General features: G+C 35.5%; 4 protein-coding genes and 1 pseudogene across 8 annotated transcripts; all 5 read right to left on the reverse strand.

The window, feature by feature from the left end:
• Positions 1-105: 105 nt before the first annotated feature.
• Positions 106-20043, reverse strand: LOC125259977 (chemokine XC receptor 1-like). 4 transcript variants are annotated; one of them, XM_048178022.1, is made up of 3 exons: positions 19941-20043; positions 12457-12513; positions 106-2490 (listed from the first exon to the last, which is right to left on the reverse strand). In XM_048178022.1, the coding sequence occupies exon 3, from the start codon at positions 2413-2415 to the stop codon at positions 1465-1467; it is 951 nt and encodes a 316-aa protein (XP_048033979.1). In that variant the 5' UTR covers positions 2416-2490; positions 12457-12513; positions 19941-20043; the 3' UTR covers positions 106-1464. The 4 variants fall into 4 exon arrangements, with proteins under 4 accessions (XP_048033979.1, XP_048033981.1, XP_048033982.1 ...); XM_048178024.1 differs by lacking the exon at positions 19941-20043 and adding an exon at positions 13132-13264; XM_048178025.1 differs by lacking the exons at positions 12457-12513; positions 19941-20043 and adding an exon at positions 6399-6453.
• On the reverse strand, positions 3464-7188 carry LOC125259978 (annotated as a pseudogene).
• On the reverse strand, positions 10293-20043 carry LOC125259981 (chemokine XC receptor 1-like). 2 transcript variants are annotated; one of them, XM_048178030.1, is made up of 3 exons: positions 19941-20043; positions 12457-12513; positions 10293-12166 (listed from the first exon to the last, which is right to left on the reverse strand). In XM_048178030.1, exon 3 carries the CDS (start codon positions 12080-12082, stop codon positions 11162-11164), a length of 921 nt encoding a protein of 306 aa, XP_048033987.1. In that variant the 5' UTR covers positions 12083-12166; positions 12457-12513; positions 19941-20043; the 3' UTR covers positions 10293-11161. The 2 variants fall into 2 exon arrangements, with proteins under 2 accessions (XP_048033987.1, XP_048033986.1); XM_048178029.1 differs by lacking the exon at positions 19941-20043 and adding an exon at positions 13132-13264.
• Positions 15790-17467, reverse strand: LOC125260705 (chemokine XC receptor 1-like). Its single transcript, XM_048179191.1, has 2 exons — positions 17456-17467; positions 15790-17355 (listed from the first exon to the last, which is right to left on the reverse strand). Exons 1-2 carry the CDS (start codon positions 17465-17467, stop codon positions 16633-16635), a joined length of 735 nt encoding a protein of 244 aa, XP_048035148.1. The 3' UTR covers positions 15790-16632.
• On the reverse strand, positions 17231-20013 carry LOC125259979 (chemokine XC receptor 1-like). The gene is made up of 3 exons (XM_048178027.1): positions 19941-20013; positions 19227-19284; positions 17231-18924 (listed from the first exon to the last, which is right to left on the reverse strand). The coding sequence occupies exon 3, from the start codon at positions 18838-18840 to the stop codon at positions 17896-17898; it is 945 nt and encodes a 314-aa protein (XP_048033984.1). The 5' UTR covers positions 18841-18924; positions 19227-19284; positions 19941-20013; the 3' UTR covers positions 17231-17895.
• Positions 20044-20097: the final 54 nt, after the last annotated feature.

Raw genomic sequence — 20097 nt, forward strand, 5'->3', positions numbered from 1 at the left:
GAAATTAATGGGGGCTTGGGGCAAAAATGCCACCAAAATTAAAAATCTCCCAAAACTGCAGATATGGGGCAAAAAATGTCCCTGAATTCTTGTAGATATTTAAGCAATACCACTGATTTTTCTAATATCATATTGATTTTATACAACAGTTAAATAAAAAAAAAAGTTAATATTAGGTGATTTACATTTTAGACTCAAAATATTTTGCAAATGAAAATAGTTCCAAACAAATCCACAGTAGCGCTACGGCTCTGAGCAACACAGTGATGTTTCGTTACTGAATGCATCGGTCTAATGAATGACTCATTTAACTTGATTAAAGGTTCTTCATGGAACCATTGATGCCAATAAGGAATCTTTATTTTATTGTTTCATGAACTGGACTCAAGCTTTATGCTCATGCTACACTTTACATGCTACACTTTATATTGTACAAGCAGTGACAGAAACATGAAAGTCTTAATGCAAATGCATACAGTAAATAAACAGACATAAACATAGGAAAAAGAATTTAATTTCAAATGAAAATATTTTCTGCATTAATGACAACAATTGAACATTTGCCGCTGGGGTGCTTTCATTATACACTTCCAGAAAAAGAAAGAAAAGCATGGATCACATAAGTTTTCACATAGATGAATGCTTTTGCTGCTTTATAGGCCTTGTTCCAAATGGCACCCTAAATACTCACAGTCTTCCTATGAGTCTGCACTTTCACGACGTAATGGCGCTTTGACTGTCGGGAAGATGTCTGCTGCTGAGCTCACACCAGTGAGGGCTTGTCAAAAGTGTGCATCGAGGGTGCATATCGACGGCAAAGGGGGAGCTTGCGAGCACCCTTCTGAAACATAAAATTGACAAATGGGGACACCCTATGGTCTTGTGGACTTAACGGACATGCGCACACGTGCACATACACAACTGCCAAATTTCTATATATTGTGATAATTATGATCACAACTTGTAATAATTGCTTTAATGAGCTCAGTGTTTCTGCCTAAATGAATACATGATGTTAGGTAACTGCATGATTTGTAATATCTTAGAACTGTACATTTCTGAAGTATGGCCATTACTTGGACACCATCACCTCTGATAACAGATCACTCGAAATTTGTGACTTTGTCACTTGCGCTATACAAGCAAATGTGAATTAAATTGAAGTGTGAGAATTAGAGAGAGAAATTTTCCTGCACAGTGGCAGCATTTTTCAGAATTTTAATCATCCATATTAAATGATTGTAATTATCAGCAGAAGCTGTGCAATGACTCAACAAAGCTTTCAAACGATTGCAATTATATCTGCTGTGCTTGATGAATTTTCAAATAATCAGCACTAGCTAAACAGAATCTCTATGTACATCATTCACACTGTATCTTAAAACTCATCGTTGGTTCATTTTCTCATTGAACTCTGCAACATTTTTTTTCCTAATCTGGCTTGATTAAGTTTTATTATTATTATTATTTAAAGATCTTCTGCAGAATCATTTTTAGATGATTCCTGAACTTTACATCAACAAAAATGTAAAACAAAGGGTTTAAGCAACAGTTTGAGAAAGCTAATGTTCGGCAAGTATGATATGCATAGTCGAGTCTAATGCTTACTTCACACTCTGTGAATGGCTTGATATTTTGATCTGTCAAAGTATTCAAGAGCATAACAATGTTATATGGAGCCCAACCAATAAAAAACACCAGTGCAATAACAAATGTTAGTCTAACAGTCTTGTGTTTCTCATTGGTCTGTGATTTTGTTATGGACCAAAGCATTCTGCCACAGCAAAAACCCATGATTAGAAATGCAATGAAGAAGAAAGAATTTTGAAAATAAACTATGCCAAATTTCACTTTAACACTGTCATATTCACAGAATGTATTATCAAAATAAAGTGTGACTTCGCTATAAAGTGAATTGGGCAGTGAAACCACTCCACTCAGGATCCAAATGATGATTGGAGCGGCAGAAAATCCTCTGCATTTCTCCCAGTCAGACAGAGGATGAACCACTGCCATGTAACGCTGAATGGTCATGAGAGTCAAGAACAACACACTGCTGTAAAGGCCAACATCAAACAGAAACTTCACCGCTTTACAGCCAATCTCTCCAAACGTCCAACCCCAGATGTAGTACGAGGCCCAGAATGGAAGTCCAAACGTGAACAGCAGATCTGACAGAGCTACATTGAGGATGAAGATGTTGGTCAGGGATTTGAGGTTCTCGTAGAGCGCCAGGATGACCAGAACGAGGATGTTACCGATGCAGCTTAACAGAACCACTATTGTGAAAAACACTGGAATAATAATGGATCCAAATTTCACCACCTCCTCTTTGTGACACAACTCGGCTTCATATTCTGGCAAGATGTAGTCAGAGTAGTTGTAGTCAGGGTCCATTGTCTCCTCATCAGTCATGTTGTTCTTGACCTACTTCAGTTAGACCAGATCAGATTTGTCCAGGTTCAGTTCTTTACTCTTTGTAGATGTTTTCTGTGGAGAATCAAGTCAAACATGAATAAAATCTGCCTGTTTATATTTTACAAAACAAGAGGAAAGTCATATTAATCAGTTTAGCTAAATTTATTCCAATGGAAAAATCCTACTTTCAGCCTGACATTTAGTTCTTACTTGCTGCTCACTGGGAAAAAATGGTGTAGAAACAATTTTCACTCAAAAATTGCTAGAGCATTTCACAAACAATTACAAAAAAGTAACACACTGAATTAAACATGAAAGTAGAAAAACTGAAATAGCTTGAGTTTGTTCGGCTCTGTGTTCGGTTATTGTCTTTTTGTTTAATACCAAAGCTGTTACGTTCTTTCTCTGTATTTGATTACCGTCTTTGTTCTTTTTTGTAACGACGCAAAAAGATCCAACTCTTCTCGTCTTTATCTTCCTGCTACATGACGCATAAAACTTAGTCAAATGAAGATATTACCTGAATTCCTGATGATATTGACCTTGTAGAGCACAAAGATGATCAGGACAGATTTGGACTTTGATCAATCAGCTACAATAACTAAGTTAGAAGAATGAATCTTATCAATGAATTCAAATGAACAGTATGATTGTTCTGGGGGTGATTTGTGAGTGATGATTGTATGTTGCATGCATCCTCCTGCAAACATCAGCCTCGACATCCTTTCATCTTACATGCACAGAGGAAGCTGAAGTGGGTTTGTGATCTTTACAATGTTCTGCTTAAACCCATTTGTAATTATACAGTAGATGAGGCTTAAGATAGAAAATGTCATCTAACCTTACAGGGTTCTGTCAGGTGCTTAGAACCTTTTAGGGATTCCCATCATGGGATCATTTTATGGATTTAGTTTTAATTTCTATTTTGATTTAGTTTTATTTATCTAGTTTTACTCATTAAAGAGCTCATAAACATACTCTCTTTTTTTATGGAAGTGGCACAAATCGGAATTGAAAAGATCGGATTCCATGTGGACAATTGGAGATAACAACACAATCTTTAATAACAATATTTAGAAAACACAGGAGATACAGCAAAATCAACCAGGTTAAATTCATTTCAACTGACATTTATTTGTAGAGCACTTTTCACAATACCTAAAGCAGCTTTACAGAAAATGCATGTCAACAGTACAATTTAGAGTAATCTGTTATCAGAGGTGACTCTGTACAATTTATGTAATTTCAGAAATGTATATATACAAATCACGCAGTTAGCTAACAATGTAGCCTATTAATTTAAGCAATGTATTAATTTAGGGCAGAAACAATGAGCTCATCAAGGTAATGAATACATGTTAACAATGATTAGGACATATAGCAAACATATATTGATAAATGATACTGGACCATGAACAGACAGATCTCAGGGTTTAAGTACACGGGAGAGTAATCAAGGTAAAACAGAACAGGTACAGGAACTAATTAACAACCAAGGAAACTTACTAGGAACACAGGCAAATGAAACCAAAACACAGTGAAAGTAAGATTTAGAGACAGGATGCTTTATTTTTACAACATTGTACACCCATTTTTCCTAGTCATTTCTTTGCTGGAAAACAGAAATAACTTCTTCTGTAAACCGAATGAGTGAAGGTTTGAAACTTGTTGCTTTTTTGTGCGTAATTTGTGACACTGCGGGTGCCAATTCACCTTCTGACTGTTGGTCTGTCCTGCTATAAGTGAAATGGTAATTAATTCCACTGATAAATGTAACAAATGTCCTAATACTCCTGAAAATAATTTATGTAACTGTCCACACTCTTAATAATTAAGGTTCTAAACCATTTTCGGTTCCTCAAATATAGTGAACAGTTCTCGGACCAGAGAGGGATTTTCCTGCAAAGTGGCAACATTAAATTTTTTTAATCATGCATATTAAATGATTGTAATTATGTCAGCAGTAGCTGTGAAATGACTCAACGAAGTCTTCAAATAATCAAGTGCAGCACATTAATGATAATAAACCAATGCTACAGCTACAACAGAATCTCTACACTCTGAATGAAGGTTCTTTATTGGTGTCGATGGTTCCATGAACAACTTTTAACATCAATGGAATTTTCGGAGGTGGGACATGCTGATTGGTTGACTTCACGTAGCATAACCAGTCTGTTGCGATGCGTGCAGTAAGAGTTGTTTGCTATTTGAATCAACAATGGAGTTTAAAAAATACGACAGATGGAACAATAAGGTTCAGGCTTTATTAGGCTCATATGTGGAGGACAAAATCCAGCGGGAACTGGAAAGTCTTACATCACCGGACTAATTTGGATAATCTTCAAAGTACTTTAGACTGCAATGAAAATGCAGACAACAGGCCTCATGAAAAAAAAAGTGTCTGGAACAAATTGTTCTGGTAATTTCATTGGAAATGCGGCTCCATTAAATGGTTCTTGTAAGAACTGATCACTGAAAGGTTCTTTGTGGAACCAATTGTGTGTTTTTTATAGCATCGGCACAAAAAAAAAAATCTCCTTTTGGGACCTCCATATTTAAGTGTGTACTTTATCTTAGAGCTCATTGTTGGTTCACTGCATTCAGTAAAAGTACTTTAGTTTTCTCTTAGTACTCTGTGACTGATTTTTTTTTAAAAGACCTTCTGCAGAATCAATTTTAGATGATTCCTGAACTTTACATCAACAAAAACGTAAAGCACAGGGTTCAAGCAACAGTGTGAGAAAGCTAACATTCGGCAATCATAATATGCATAGTCGAGTCTAATGCTTAATTCACAGTCTGTGAATGGCTTGATATTCTGATCAGTCAAAGTAATTAAGAGCATAACAATGTTATATGGAGCCCAACCAATAAAAAACACCAGTGCAATAACAAATGTTACTTTAACAGTCTTGTGTCTCTCATTGGTCTGTGATTTTGTTATCGTCCAAAGCATTCTGCCATAGCAAAAACCCATGATTAGAAATGCAATGAAGAAAAAAGCATTTTGAAAATATGAGATGCCAGATTTAACTTCAACATTGTCATATTCACAGTATGTATTATTAAAATGTGGTATAACTTTGCTATGTATTGAACCAGGCAGTGAAGCCGCTCCGCTCAGGATCCAAACAATAAAGGGAGTGACAGAAAATCCTCTGCATTTCTCCCAGTCAGACAGAGGATGAACCACTGCCATGTAACGCTGAACGGTCATGAGAGTCAAGAACAACACACTGCTGTAAAAGCCAACATAAAACAGAAACTTCACCGCTTACAGCCACTGTCTCCAAACGTCCAACCCCAGATGTAGTACGAGGCCCAGAATGGAAGTCCAAACGTGAACAGCAAATCTGACAGAGCTACATTGAGGATGAAGATGTTGGTCAGGGATTTGAGGTTCTCGTAGAGCGCCAGGATGACCAGAACGAGGATGTTACCGATGCAGCTTAACACAACCACTACTGTGAAAAACACTGGAATAATAATGGATCCAACTTTAACCACCTCTTCTTTGACACACAACTCATTGCCATATTCATTTTCTGGGGGTATAGTAGTCATAGTCAGGGTCCATTGTCTCCTCATCAGTCATGTTGTTCTGCAACGTCGCAAACTACTTCAGTTAGACCAGATCAGATTTGTCCAGGTTCAGTTATTTACTCTTTGTAGATGTTTTCTGTGGAGAATCAAGTCAAACATGAATAAAATCTGTTTTTTTCATTAGGTAAAACAATATGAGGAAATTAATATTAATCAGTTTATCTAAATTTATTCCTGTGAGGAAAATACTAAATACAGCCTGACATTTAGTTCTTACCTGCTGCTCTTTCCACTGTGTCTTTAACTAAATGGTATCAAACTAATCTGATAGGAATTTAGAAAATAATAACTTAATAAAAACTAATTTCCCTAATACTTTTTGAGTTGAGTATCTTGTCAAGACAGCTGAGCAGATCAAATGTGGAAGAGGTGTTTACCTTTACTGTATTTTATAGAATGGGGAAATTCCTCTCTTTTTTTCAACACACAAATACACTGAAAAAAAAAAGTATAAAAACAAGTTTCACTTAGTAATGCTAGTAAATTTCACAAACACTTACAAAGAAATTAAACTAAAACATGGAATTAAACATGAAAGTAGAAAAACAGTATTTTGCTGTAAAACATGCTCCAATAATCTTAATTATCAGTGGTCCAATAAAACATGATCTCATTCTGAAGCCGCCCTCCACAGCAGAAGTTTCAATCAATCAAAAAAATCATCAGCTTGCAAATTTGTGTACTGATGTAAAGTAAAAGTGGAACTTCCTGGATACTTATAAACACCCGACTATATCAGCTTCTTTTATCAATTTCACAAAGGTCGTGTAGTCACACATAACAATACTACTAAATGCTCAAACACACTTGAAATGCTTACACACACTAATGTGAAATGCAAACCTATACATCTGATGTTACTCGTGTGTACATACAAACTCTTTGCATAAATACACCTATACAAATCCAAATGCTGATAAAGTTTTGATAAAGAAAATGATTTTTTAGCATTTAGTTTCTCTTTGTATTACTTGCATGTACAATCTTAGATGTATTCACGTTTAAAGCATACTTCAAGCAAGGTTAAACATAAAGTAGGTACTTATCTTACTTTAAAAGGTAGTATCACAAACATTTTAAATGAAAGCTTACCATCCACACAAACAACAGATGAAACTGCCTCTCACACATTTTCTTTTGCATTAAACATTTCCTGAAGAAATCATGCAGGTCATGTGACAGCAGAACTTGTTTTCCCACTTCCACGAAGAGTTGAGTGCCATTCATTATGCCACCTTGTGATGCTTTGTGATCTCTACAACTTAAGTAACTGTTCCACTCATTTATAACAAGAGATAAAGCATGCAACAGATACAATATGCTCTGAGGCCGTTTACACCTGGAATTAAGATGCTTTTTGGTCAATCGGATCACAAGTGGACGACACTAAACACAGGTGCAAATGGGGTCTAAAAAGTTTTGAGCTTGTCGACTTTCTACTACTTCCAGAGGTAGTTGAAAACGCATTTGACCGAATTGTTTTCGTAGTGTAAACACTCACAAAAGACTGGTGTTGTGCCGAATTCTGACCCCCGCCGAATTATTACCGCCCTAGTATTGGTAGGTGTAGGTGTGGGGGAGTGGTTAGAATTAGGCAATCAAGTAGCGACTTCAACGAGTGGGGAAATAATTTAGCAGGAAGTCGAAATTCAGTACAACACCGGTCTTGCGGCTGTCAGAGGAGAAACAAAAGCTGATGATCTCCGACCCTGCGTTCCAATGTGCATACTATCCATCCTAAATAGTATGTGAGTTTAAAATAAGTGTGTCCCAAAGCATAGTATGTTGAAAAGAGTATGCCAAAAGTCCCCGGATGGTCTACTATTTCCGGTAGATTTTCGAAGTGTGGATCCGTGCACACTATAAAGGCTAATATTGCCCACAACCCATTGTGCGTTGAACGAGGATTCAGTTCAGAACTACAAACACGAGTGAAAAGTGTTAAAAAAAACTACAAAACATGGCGGATACGCGCGATCGACGCTGAGAGGTTTGAGTGACTAATAATCAGTTTAACCTGATAGAAAATATATATTTCATGTCATCCGTGTTATTTTTCATCTGCAAATACCAATGTGGACTTTTATAAAGATCCGAATGGCCATTAACTTTTAAATGCATCATTATGCATTAATATGAGGAGAGTTCTCCACATGAAAGACTCGCGACTGCATATCAACTGCATTTCTCTCCGATACGGTAGGAAATTAAGTAAATGAAATGTGGAGGATGTAAGATGATTGACAGGCCAGTTTACGGTGACAGGATGCGACAGAGAGAAAAGACGCGATTGTATGACGTGTTAGTATGTCCCAAAGCTTGTCTACTCTTTTGCTACACACTCAAAAGTAAGTACTTTTTGTTCACAGAAAGAGTACATACTTTTAGGGCGTAGTATAAGTAGGCGAATTGGGACGCAGCACGTATGTTTTTCCGCCATCTCTGGGCACGTTCATACGTAAATTGCACAAGCTTATGTTGTCCTTTAGATCGAAAGATCTGAAAAAACCCATGCATTTACCTGCGCATTTCATCCCCTCAATGAAAACAGGACAGAAGTTGATGGATCCGAAATGGTCAATATTCATATTCATGCATTTTTATTAATATTCATTTTTAATCGTTTATGGCTTATGATTTATCAGTTTTAATTTTGCTTTCATATATTTATGTACTAATACTTTATATGTTAATTCTTATCATATTTTCAAGGATTTACTTGTTATTGTACCCTTATGGTTATTTTATATTTAAGAGTATGCTTGTTATGTTCAGTTGTTCTTCAAGTGTTCCAATGTGACAGGTCACGCTGACACGTTTGTGGTTAGACATTGGACGCCTGCAGAATTAACCATTTGAATTTGAAATCTGATCAAAATATGTCTGTTATTTTTCCTGATTACATTTAAAAGGGTAAGATTTGCAAAATTCCCTATAGGGGATAAAACAACTATTTTTGACACTGGACCAGTAGATGACGTAATGGGTGAAATTAACCTTTTCTTTTAGAACAAAACATCAATTTGAGTGGGATGTAAATTTCCCTATATGCTCATGGTATAAAGCTGACCAAGTCATTGATAATTCAGCCTTTTCCCTCCTTTGCTCTCCTTTGCTCCTACTTCTTGTCTCTTATCTGCAAATGTCTTAATTATTGCTCTTTTTGATCTTCATCTATTAGATACAATACTCTGGATTTTACAATACTCTAAATTGTATTATTAACTATTGACTAATACTTTATGATGGTTATTTTACCTTTTGGTTTTATTAAGTATTTTCATTATCTTTTAAAGTTTGCGTGTGACGCTAAATTTAATTGTAATGAATAAATAATTTTTCATCAACTTTATTTACTGCCTGGATCTCATTTTCACAAGTTTTTGCATCAGAAGTGCTTGAAAGTGGACAAAAAAAGATGAAAACACCAGGTGTAAACAGGTATGTGTCTCCTTCGTCTACTTGTGATCTGATCGACCAAAATGCATCTTAATCGCATCTTTTTTCTTTGTTTAAAGAACATTTCGAAAACCTAAAGAACCCATTTCACTATAAAGATCCTTTCATGGAAAGGAAAGGTTACATGGATGTTAAAGATTCTTCATGGAATCATTAATGCCAATAAAGAATCACACTGCTGGAAAAGCCAACATAGAACAGAAACTTCACCTCTTTACAGCCACTGTCTCCAAACATCCAACCCCAGATGTAGTACAAGGCCAAAGACTTGCTTTGCTTTGTCCCAAATGAATCTGCTATTTTGAATGAATCGTTTGACTGAATGATTCAATGACTCACTCATTAAGACGGTGATTTGCTGCCACCTCATACTGGCAGTTTTTGTTTCATATTTAAAAGTATTTCATTTTAGCTGAGGGCTGAGAGTGTGATGAAAATTGAAAGCTGCTTTTGTTTTATAATGTGTTTATAAATAAACTATTAAGAGTGAAATATGAGATAACATTGTTAAATATAACAGAGATAATAAAATAATTGCGGTCACATTGCATACTGTCTTTTTCTCATGTTTTTTTCTTCAGTGTGAAGAATGTTTTAAAAATTTAAAGAATTTTTGTCCCACTTTAAAGAAACTTTTGTGTAATGGAAAGATTCCATTGATGTTAAAGTTCTTCATGGAATTATTATTGCCAATAAGGAAGCTTTATTCTCATGCTGCTCTTTACATTTACTCTGAATTTATACCGTACAAGCAGTGACATAAACATGAAAGTTGTAATCTAAATGCATACAGTAAATAAACAGACATTAAAGAAGGTATAAATATATTTTAATTTCATATGAAAATATCAATGACAGCACTTGAACATTTGTCGCTTACTTAAAAAAAAAAGCAAAAGAGAGAGAAAAAAACAAAAAGCACCTGAAAATCAGCAAGTCACACTCATACAATCTGACAGAGAATGAAAGTGAATTCCACAACTTGAGGGCTGAAGTTACAAACACCCAGAAAAAGGAAGAAGAAGAACGGTTAGAATTTATAACATGATTTTCTCTGAATGCTTTTGCTGCTTGATAGAGAGACTCTGAATCAACATACACAACTGACAAATTTCTATATATTGTGATAATTATGATCACAACTTATATATGTAATAATTGCTTTAATGAGCTCATTGTTTCTGCCTAAATGAACACATGATGTTAGGTAACTGCATGATTTGTAATATATTATAATTGTACATTTCTGAAGTATGGACATTACTTGGACACCATCACCTCTGATAACAGATCACTCGAAATTGAAGAAACATGCATTTTCTGTAAAACTGCTTTGAAACAATATGTATTGTGAAAAGCGCTATACAAGCAAATGTGAATTAAATTGAAATGTGTAAATTAGAGAGAGGAATTTTCCTGCACAGTGGCAGCATTTTCAAAATTTTAATCATCCATATTAAATAATTGTAATTATATCAGCAGAAGCTTTTTAAAACGATTGTAAAAGTTTTCAAACGATTGTAATTATATCTGCTGTGCTTGATGAATTTTCAAATAATCAGCACTAGCTAAACAGAATCTCTATGTACATCATTCACACTGTATCTTAAAACTCATCGTTGGTTCATTTTCTCATTGAACATTTTTTGTCCCAATCTGGCTTGATTGAGTTTTACTATTATTATTTTTTAAAGATCTTCTGCAGAATCATTTTTAGATGATTCCTGAACTTTACATCTACAAAAACGTAAAACAGAGGGTTCAAGCAACAGTGAGAGAAAGCTAACATTCGGCAAATAACATATGCATAGTAGACTCTAATGCTTACTCTACAGTCTGTGAAGTCAGTCAAAGTAATTAAGAACATAACAATGTTATATGGAGCCCAACCAATAAAAAACACCAGTGCAATAACAAATGTTAGTCTAACAGTCTTGTTTTTCTCATTGGTCTGTGATTTTGTTATGGACCAAAGCATTCTGCCACAGCAAAAACCCATGATTAGAAATGCAATGAAGAAAAAAGCATTTTGAAAATAAACTATACCAGATTTCACTTTAACACTGTCATATTCACAGTATGTATTATTAAAATAATGTGTAACTTTGCTATTAAGTGAATTGGGCAGTGAAACCGCTCCACTCAGGATCCAAATGATGATTGGAGCGGCAGAAAATCCTCTGCATTTCTCCCAGTCAGACAGAGGATGAACCACTGCCATGTAACGCTGAACGGTCATGAGAGTCAAGAACAACACACTGCTATAAAGGCCAACATCGAACAGAAACGTCACCGCTTTACAGCCAATCTCTCCAAACATCCAACCCCAGATGTAGTACGAGGCCCAGAATGGAAGTCCAAACGTGAACAGCAGATTTGATAGCGTTAAATTGAGGATGAAGATGTTGGTCAGGGATTTGAGACTCTCGTAGAGCGCCAGGATGACCAGAACGAGGATGTTACCGATGCAGCTTAACACAACCACTATTGAGAAAACCACTGGAATAATGGTAAGAAATTTCACCAGCTCATCGTAGTTACACATTTCAGCTTCATATTTTGGGTAGTCATAGTCAGGGTCCATTGTCGTCTCATCAGTCATGTTGTTCTGCAGCGTCACAAACTACTTCAGTTAGACCAGATCAGATTTGTCCAGGTTCAGTGCTTTATTCTTTGTAGATGTTTTCTGTGGAGAATCAAGTCAAACATGAATAAAATCTGTCTTTTCATTGGGTAAAACAAGAAGAAATTCATATTAATCAATTTAGCTACAAGTATTCCAGTGAGGGAAATACTAAATACAGCCTGACATTTATTTCTTACCTGCTGCTCTTTCCACTGTGTCTCTAACTAAATGGAATCAAACAAATTTGATAGGAATTTGGGAAATAATATAAAACTAATTTCCCTAATACTTTTTGAGTTGAGTATCTTGTCAAGACAGCTGAGCAGATCAAATGTGGAAGAGGTGTTTACCTTTACTGTATTTTATAGGATGGGGAAATTCCTCTCTTTTCTCAACACACAAATGCACTGAAAAAAACAACAACAAATGTATGAAAACAAGTTTCAATCAGTAATTGCTAGTAAATTTCACAAACAGTTACAAAGAAACTAAAGTAGCACTTGTAATTAAACATTAAAGTAGCAAAACTGAAATAGTATTTTGCTGTAAAACATGCTCCAATAATCTTAATTATCAGTTGTCCAATAAAACATGATCTCATTCTGAAGCTGCCCTCCATGGTAGAAATTTCTATCAATCAAAAAAAATCATGTGTACTGATGTAAAGTAAAAGTGGAACTTTCCAGATACACCCGACTATGTCAGCTTCTTTTATTAATTTCACAAAGGTCGTGTAGTCACACATAACAATACTACTAAATGCTCAAACACACATGAAATGCTTACACACACTAATGTGAAATGCAAACCTATACATCTGATGTTACACCTACAGTACAAATCCAAATGTTGATAAAGTTACTGAAAATGATTTTTTAGCATTTAGTTTCTCTTTGTATTACTTGCATGTACAATCTTCCATAGATGTATTCACGTTTAAAGCACTTCAAGCAAGGTTAAACATAAAGTAGGTACTTATCTTACTTTAAAAGGTAGTATCACAAACATTTTAAATGAAAGCTTACCATCCACACAAACAACAGACGAAACTGCCTCTCTCACACATTTTCTTTTGCATTAAACATTTCCTGAAGAAATCATGCAGGTCATGTGACAGCAGAACTTTTTTTCCCACTTCCACGAAGAGTTGAGTGCCATTCATTATGCTAGGGGAGAGCAGGGATGAAAGTAAAAATTTTCACAAAAATGCAATTTTAAAAGGTAATGTTTTAGACAGCGATATATTTGTGCTGTGGTCAATAACTCACAAGTGTGGTCTATCAATACCAGGTGGCATTTTGTACAAATGTAGAATGGCTTCAGTATAATTTCACTTTGAACATAAGTTGGACATTGTTACTTTCAACCCCGTCATGTGGGACGAAAGTAACACAACAATACAAGTTAGATTTTTTTGTGCTAGTCTTGTTTTTATTAAATATACCTGACCATGACCTTGTTCATAAGTAACTGCAAACATATTTTGTCCTTTATCTTTGCAAAAAAAATATTAAATTACATTTTCATTTCAAATTGGGAATTTCAGTTTCATCAAATGTTTCAAAAGTAACCCAACAGTACAAACTTGAATTGTTTAGAATATTTTTGGGGGGCAATGTCAATTTATTTTATAAAACATTTTTTTCAACAGTTTGAACAATATGAAAATTACATTAAATTAGCATAATATAAATTCTCAACATAATGTAGCAATGGTCATGTTTCCAATCCAGCTGTTTTTATGCATACATTCAAAATATGCATAAAAACATCTGAATAGAAACACTGCAAATTCATAGGTGGGTGTGGAAAAGCTAAGGTATGGCTAAAAACTAAATGTGACTAAGGTAAATGTAAACAGATTGAGTGAATAAATGGTGACACAGAAATCAGCAACAGATATGTCCAGAAACGCCCTCTCATAAACATCTGGCTGAATCAGACCTCTGTTTGTCTTTCTGACCCTCAATCTTGGCATATTCTGCTAGTATAATACAACATGAACATATTTTAATAAATGCTGCAACGCAGAGAAAGCCACCACATTAGCAGTGGGACAAAAGAAACGCTTGTTGTCACTGGAGCGAAATTACATGATATTTGGCAGCTCCGTCAAGGGTTGCGTGCTGAACGTGCTGTCATAACTTGCAAATGTAGTCGGGGCTCTGAAAAAATCGCTTTGTTACTTTCGTCCTGCGTTACTTTCGCCCCGGTTCTCCCCTACCTTGTGATGGTTTGTGATCTCTACAACTTAAGTAACTGTTCCACTCATTTATAACAAGAGATGAAGCATGCAACAGATACAATATGCTCTGAGGCCGTTTACACCTGGAATTAAGATGCTTTTTGGTCAATCGGATCACAAGTGGACGACACTAAACACAGGTGTAAATAGGGTCTTGAGCTTGTCGACTTTCTACCACTTCCAGAGGTAGATGAAAACGCATTTGACCGAATTGTTTTCGTAGTGTAAACACTCACAAAAGACTGGTGTTGTGCCGAATTCTGACCCCCGCCGAATTATTACTGCCCTAGTATTGGTAGGTTTAGGTGTGGGGGAGTGGTTAGAATTAGGCAATCAAGTAGCGACTTCAACGAGTGGGGAAATAATTTAGCAGGAAGTCGAAATTCAGCACAACACCGGTCTTGCGGCTGTCAGAGGAGAAACAAAAGCTGATGATCTCCGTATGTTTTTCCGCCGTCTCTGGGCACGTTCATACGTAAATTGCACAAGCTTATGTTGTCCTTTAGATCGAAAGATCTGAAAAAACCCATGCATTTACCTACGCATTTCATCCCCTCGATGAAATCAGGACAGAAGTGCTTGAAAGTGGACAAAAAAGATGAATTAAAACACCAGGTGTAAACAGGTATGTGTCTCCTTCGTCTACTTGTGATCCGATCGACCAAAATGCATCTTAATCGCATCTTTTTTCTTTGTTTAAAGAACATTTCAAAACCCCCCCAAAAAAAAAAACATTTCACTATAAAGATCCTTTCATGGAAAGGAAAGGTTACATGGATGTTAAAGGTTCTTCATGGAATCATTAATGCCAATAAAGAATCACACTGCTGGAAAAGCCAACATAGAACAGAAACTTCACCTCTTTACAGCCACTGTCTCCAAACATCCAACCCCAGATGTAGTACAAGGCCAAAGACTTGCTTTGATTTGTCCCAAATGAATCTGCTATTTTGAATGAATCGTTTGACTGAATGATTCAATGACTCACTCATTAAGACGGTGATTTGCTGCCACCTCATACTGGCAGTTTTTGTTTCATATTTAAAAGTATTTCATTTTAGCTGAGGGCTGAGAGTGTGATGAAAATTGAAAGCTGCTTTTGTTTTATAATGTGTTTATAAATAAACTATTAAGAGGGAAATATGAGATAACATTGTTAAATATAACAGAGATAATAAAATAATTGCGGTCACATTGCATACTGTCCTTTTCTCATGTTTTTTTCTTCAGTGTGAAGAATGTTTTAAAAATGTAAACCTTTTGTGTAATGGAAAGATTCCATAGATGTTAAAGGTTCTTCATGGAATTATTATTGCCAATAAGGAAGCTTTATTCTCATGCTGCTCTTTACATTTACTCTGAATTTATACCGTACAAGCAGTGACATAAACATGAAAGTTGTAATCTAAATGCATACAGTAAATAAACAGACATTAAAGAAGGTATAAATATATTTTAATTTCATATGAAAATATCAATGACAGCACTTGAACATTTGTCGCTTACTTAAAAAAAAAAGCAAAAGAGAGAGAAAAAAACAAAAAGCGCCTTAAAATCAACAAGTCACACTCATACAATCTGACAGAGAATGAAAGTGAATTCCACAACTTGAGGGCTGAAGTTACAAACGCCCAGAAAAAGGAAGAAGAAGAACGGTTAGAATTTATAACATGATTTTCTCTGAATGCTTTTGCTGCTTGATAGAGAGACTCTGAATCAACATACACAACTGACAAATTTCTATATATTGTGATAATTATGATCACAACTTGTAATAATTGCTTTAATGAGCTCATTGTTTCTGCCTAAATGAATACATGATGTTAGCTAACTGCATGATTTGTAATATATTAGAACTGTACATTTCTGAAGTATGGATATTACTTGGACACCATCACCTCTGATAACAGATCACTCGAAATTGAAGAAACATGCATTTTCTGTAAAACTGCTTTGAAACAATAAGTATAGTGAAAAGCGCTATACAAGCAAATGTGAATTAAATTGAAATGTGTAAATTAGAGAGAGGAATTTTCCTGCACAGTGGCAGCATTTAAAAAATTTTAATCATCCATATGAAATAATTGTAATTATATCAGCAGAAGCTTTTCAAAACGATTGTAATTATATCTGCTGTGCTTGATGAATTTTCAAATAATCAGCACTAGCTAAACAGAATCTCTATGTACATCATTCACACTGTATCTTAAAACTCATCGTTGGTTCATTTTCTCATTGAACATTTTTTGTCCCAATCTGGCTTGATTGAGTTTTATTATTATTATTTTTTAAAGATCTTCTGCAGAATCATTTTTAGATGATTCCTGAACTTTACATCTACAAAAACGTAAAACAGAGGGTTCAAGCAACAGTGAGAGAAAGCTAACATTCGGCAAATAACATATGCATAGTAGACTCTAATGATTACTCTACAGTCTGTGAAGTCAGTCAAAGTAATTAAGAACATAACAATGTTATATGGAGCCCAACCAATAAAAAACACCAGTGCAATAACAAATGTTAGTCTAACAGTCTTGTTTTTCTCATTGGTCTGTGATTTTGTTATGGACCAAAGCATTCTGCCACAGCAAAAACCCATGATTAGAAATGCAATGAAGAAGAAAGCATTTTGAAAATAAGCAATGCCAGATTTCACTTCAACACTGTCATATTCACAGTATGTATTATCAGAATAATGTGTAACTTTGCTATAAAGTGAATTGGGCAGTGAAACTGCTCCGCTCAGGATCCAAATGATAATTGGAGCGGCAGAAAATCCTCTGCATTTCTCCCAGTCAGACAGAGGATGAACCACTAACATGTAACACTGAACGGTCATGAGAGTCAAGAACAACACACTGCTGTAAAAGCCAACATCGAACAGAAACGTCACCGCTTTACAGCCAATCTCTCCAAACGTCCAACCCCAGATGTAGTACGAGGCCCAGAATGGAAGTCCAAACGTGAACAGCAGATTTGATAGCGTTAAATTGAGGATGAATCTCTACACTCTAAATGAAGGTTCTTTATTGGTGTCGATGGTTCCATGAAGAACTTTTAACATCAATGGAACTTTCGGAGATGGGACATGCTGATTGGTTGACTTCACGTAGCATAACCAGTCTGTTGCGATGCGTGCAGTAAGAGTTGTTTGCTATTCGAATCAACAATGGAGTTTAAAAAATACGACAGATGGAACAATAAAGTTCAGGCTTTATTAAGCTCATATGTGGAGGACAAAATCCATCGGGAACTGGAAAGTCTTACATCACCGGACTAATTTGCATAATCTTCAAAGTACTGGAACAAATTGTTCTGGTAATTTCATTGGAAATGCGGCTCCATTAAATGGTTCTTGTAAGAACTGATCACTGAAAGGTTCTTTGTAGAACCAACTGTGTGTTTTTTATAGCATCGGCACAAAAAAAAATCTCCTTTTGGGACCTCTATATTTAAGTGTGAACTTTATCTTAGAGCTCATTGTTGGTTCACTGCATTCAGTAAAAGTACTTTAGTTTTCTCTTAGTACTCTGTGACTGATTTTTTAAAAGACCTTCTGAAGAATCAATTTTAGATGATTCCTGAACTTTACATCAACAAAAACGTAAAGCACAGGGTTCAAGCAACAGTGTAAGAAAGCTAACATTCGGCAAGCATAATATGCATAGTCGAGTCTAATGCTTAATTCACAGTCTGTGAATGGCTTGATATTCTGATCAGTCAAAGATTTTAAGAACATAACAATGTTATATGGAGCCCAACCAATAAAAAACACCAGTGCAATAACAAATGTTAGTCTAACAGTCTTGTGTTTCTCATTGGTCTGTGATTTTGTTATCGTCCAAAGCATTCTGCCATAGCAAAAACCCATGATTAGAAATGCAATGAAGAAAAAAGCATTTTGAAAATATGTGATGCCAGATTTCATTTCAACATTGTCATATTCACAGTACGTACTATTAAAATGTGGTATAACTTTGCTATGAAGTGAACCAAGAAGTGAAACTGCTCCGCTCAGGATCCAAACGATAGAGGGGGCGATAGAAAATCCTCTGCATTTCTCCCAGTCAGACAGAGGATGAACCACTGCCATGTAACGCTGAACGGTCATGAGAGTCAAGAACAACACACTGCTGTAAAAGCCAACATAGAACAGAAACTTCACCGTTTTACAGCCACCGTCTCCAAACGTCCAACCCCAGATGTAGTACGAGGCCCAGAATGGAAGTCCAAATGTGAACAGCAGATCTGACAGAGCTACATTGAGGATGAACACGTTGGTCAGGGATTTGAGACTCTCGTAGAGCGCCAGGATGACCAGAACGAGGATGTTACCGATGCAGCTTAACAGAACAACTATTGTGAAAAACACTGGAATAATAATGGATCCAACTTTCACCACCTCCTCTTTGACACACAACTCATTGCCATATTCATTTTCTGGGGTATAGTAGTCATAGTCAGGGTCCATTGTCTCCTCATCAGTCATGTTGTTCTGCAACGTCGCAAACTACTTCAGTTAGACCAGATCAGATTTGTCCAGGTTCAGTTATTTACTCTTTGTAGATGTTTTCTGTGGAGAATCAAGTCAAACATGAATAAAATCTTTTTTTTTTTCATTAGGTAAAACTATATGAGGAAATTCATATTAATCAGTTTATCTTAATTTATTCCTGTGAGGAAAATACTAAATACAGCCTGACATTTAGTTCTTACCTGCTGCTCTTTCCACTGTGTCTTTAACTAAATGGAATCAAACTAATTTGATAGGAATTTAGAAAATAATAACTAATAAAAACTAATTTCCCTACTACTTTTTGAGTTGAGTATCTTGTCAAGACAGCTGAGCAGATCAAATGTGGAAGAGGTGTTTACCTTTACTGTATTTTATAGAATGGGGAAATTCCTCTCTTTTTTTCAACACACAAATAAACTGAAAAAAAAAAGTATAAAAACAAGTTTCACTTAGTAATGCTAGTAAATTTCACAAACACTTACAAAGAAATTAAACTAAAACATGGAATTAAACATAAAAGTAGAAAAACAGTATTTTGCTGTAAAACATGCTCCAATAATCTTAATTATCAGTGGTCCAATAAAACATGATCTCATTCTGAAGCCGCCCTCCACAGCAGAAGTTTCAATCAGCCAAAAAAATCATCAGCTTGCAAAGTTGTGTACTGATGTAAAGTAAAAGTGGAACTTCCCGGATACTTATAAACACCCGACTATGTCAGCTTCTTTTAGCAATTTCACAAAGGTTGTGTAGTCACACATAACAATACTACTAAATGCTCAAACACACTTGAAATGCTTACACACACTAATGTGAAATGCAAACCTATACATCTGATGTTACTCGTGTGTACATACAAACTCTTTGCATACATACACCTATACAAATCCAAACGCTGATAAAGTTACTCAAAATGATTTTTTAGCATTTAGTTTCTCTTTGTATTACTTGCATGTACAATCTTCCACAGATGTATTTGCGTTTAAAGCATACTTCAAGCAAGGTTAAACATAAAGTAGGTACTTATCTTACTTTAAAAGGTAGTATCACAAACATTTTAAATGAAAGCTTACCATCCACACAAACAACAGACGAAACTGCCTCTCACACATTTTCTTTTGCATTAAACATTTCCTGAAGAAATCATGCAGGTCATGTGACAGCAGAACTTTTTTTTTCCACTTTCACGAAGAGATGAGTGCCATGAGATGATCTCTACAGCTTAAGTAA

The sequence above is a fragment of the Megalobrama amblycephala genome, linkage group LG24 (assembly GCF_018812025.1).
Source record: "Megalobrama amblycephala isolate DHTTF-2021 linkage group LG24, ASM1881202v1, whole genome shotgun sequence".
NCBI lineage: Eukaryota > Metazoa > Chordata > Actinopteri > Cypriniformes > Xenocyprididae > Megalobrama > Megalobrama amblycephala.

Bases quoted from the DNA above. Each gene is read 5' to 3' on its own strand.
- LOC125259977 (XM_048178022.1), bottom strand. From the start codon at position 2,415: ATGACTGATGAGGAGACAATGGACCCTGACTACAACTACTCTGACTAC.
- LOC125259981 (XM_048178030.1), bottom strand. From the start codon at position 12,082: ATGACTGATGAGACGACAATGGACCCTGACTATGACTACCCAAAATAT.
- LOC125259979 (XM_048178027.1), bottom strand. From the start codon at position 18,840: ATGACTGATGAGGAGACAATGGACCCTGACTATGACTACTATACCCCA.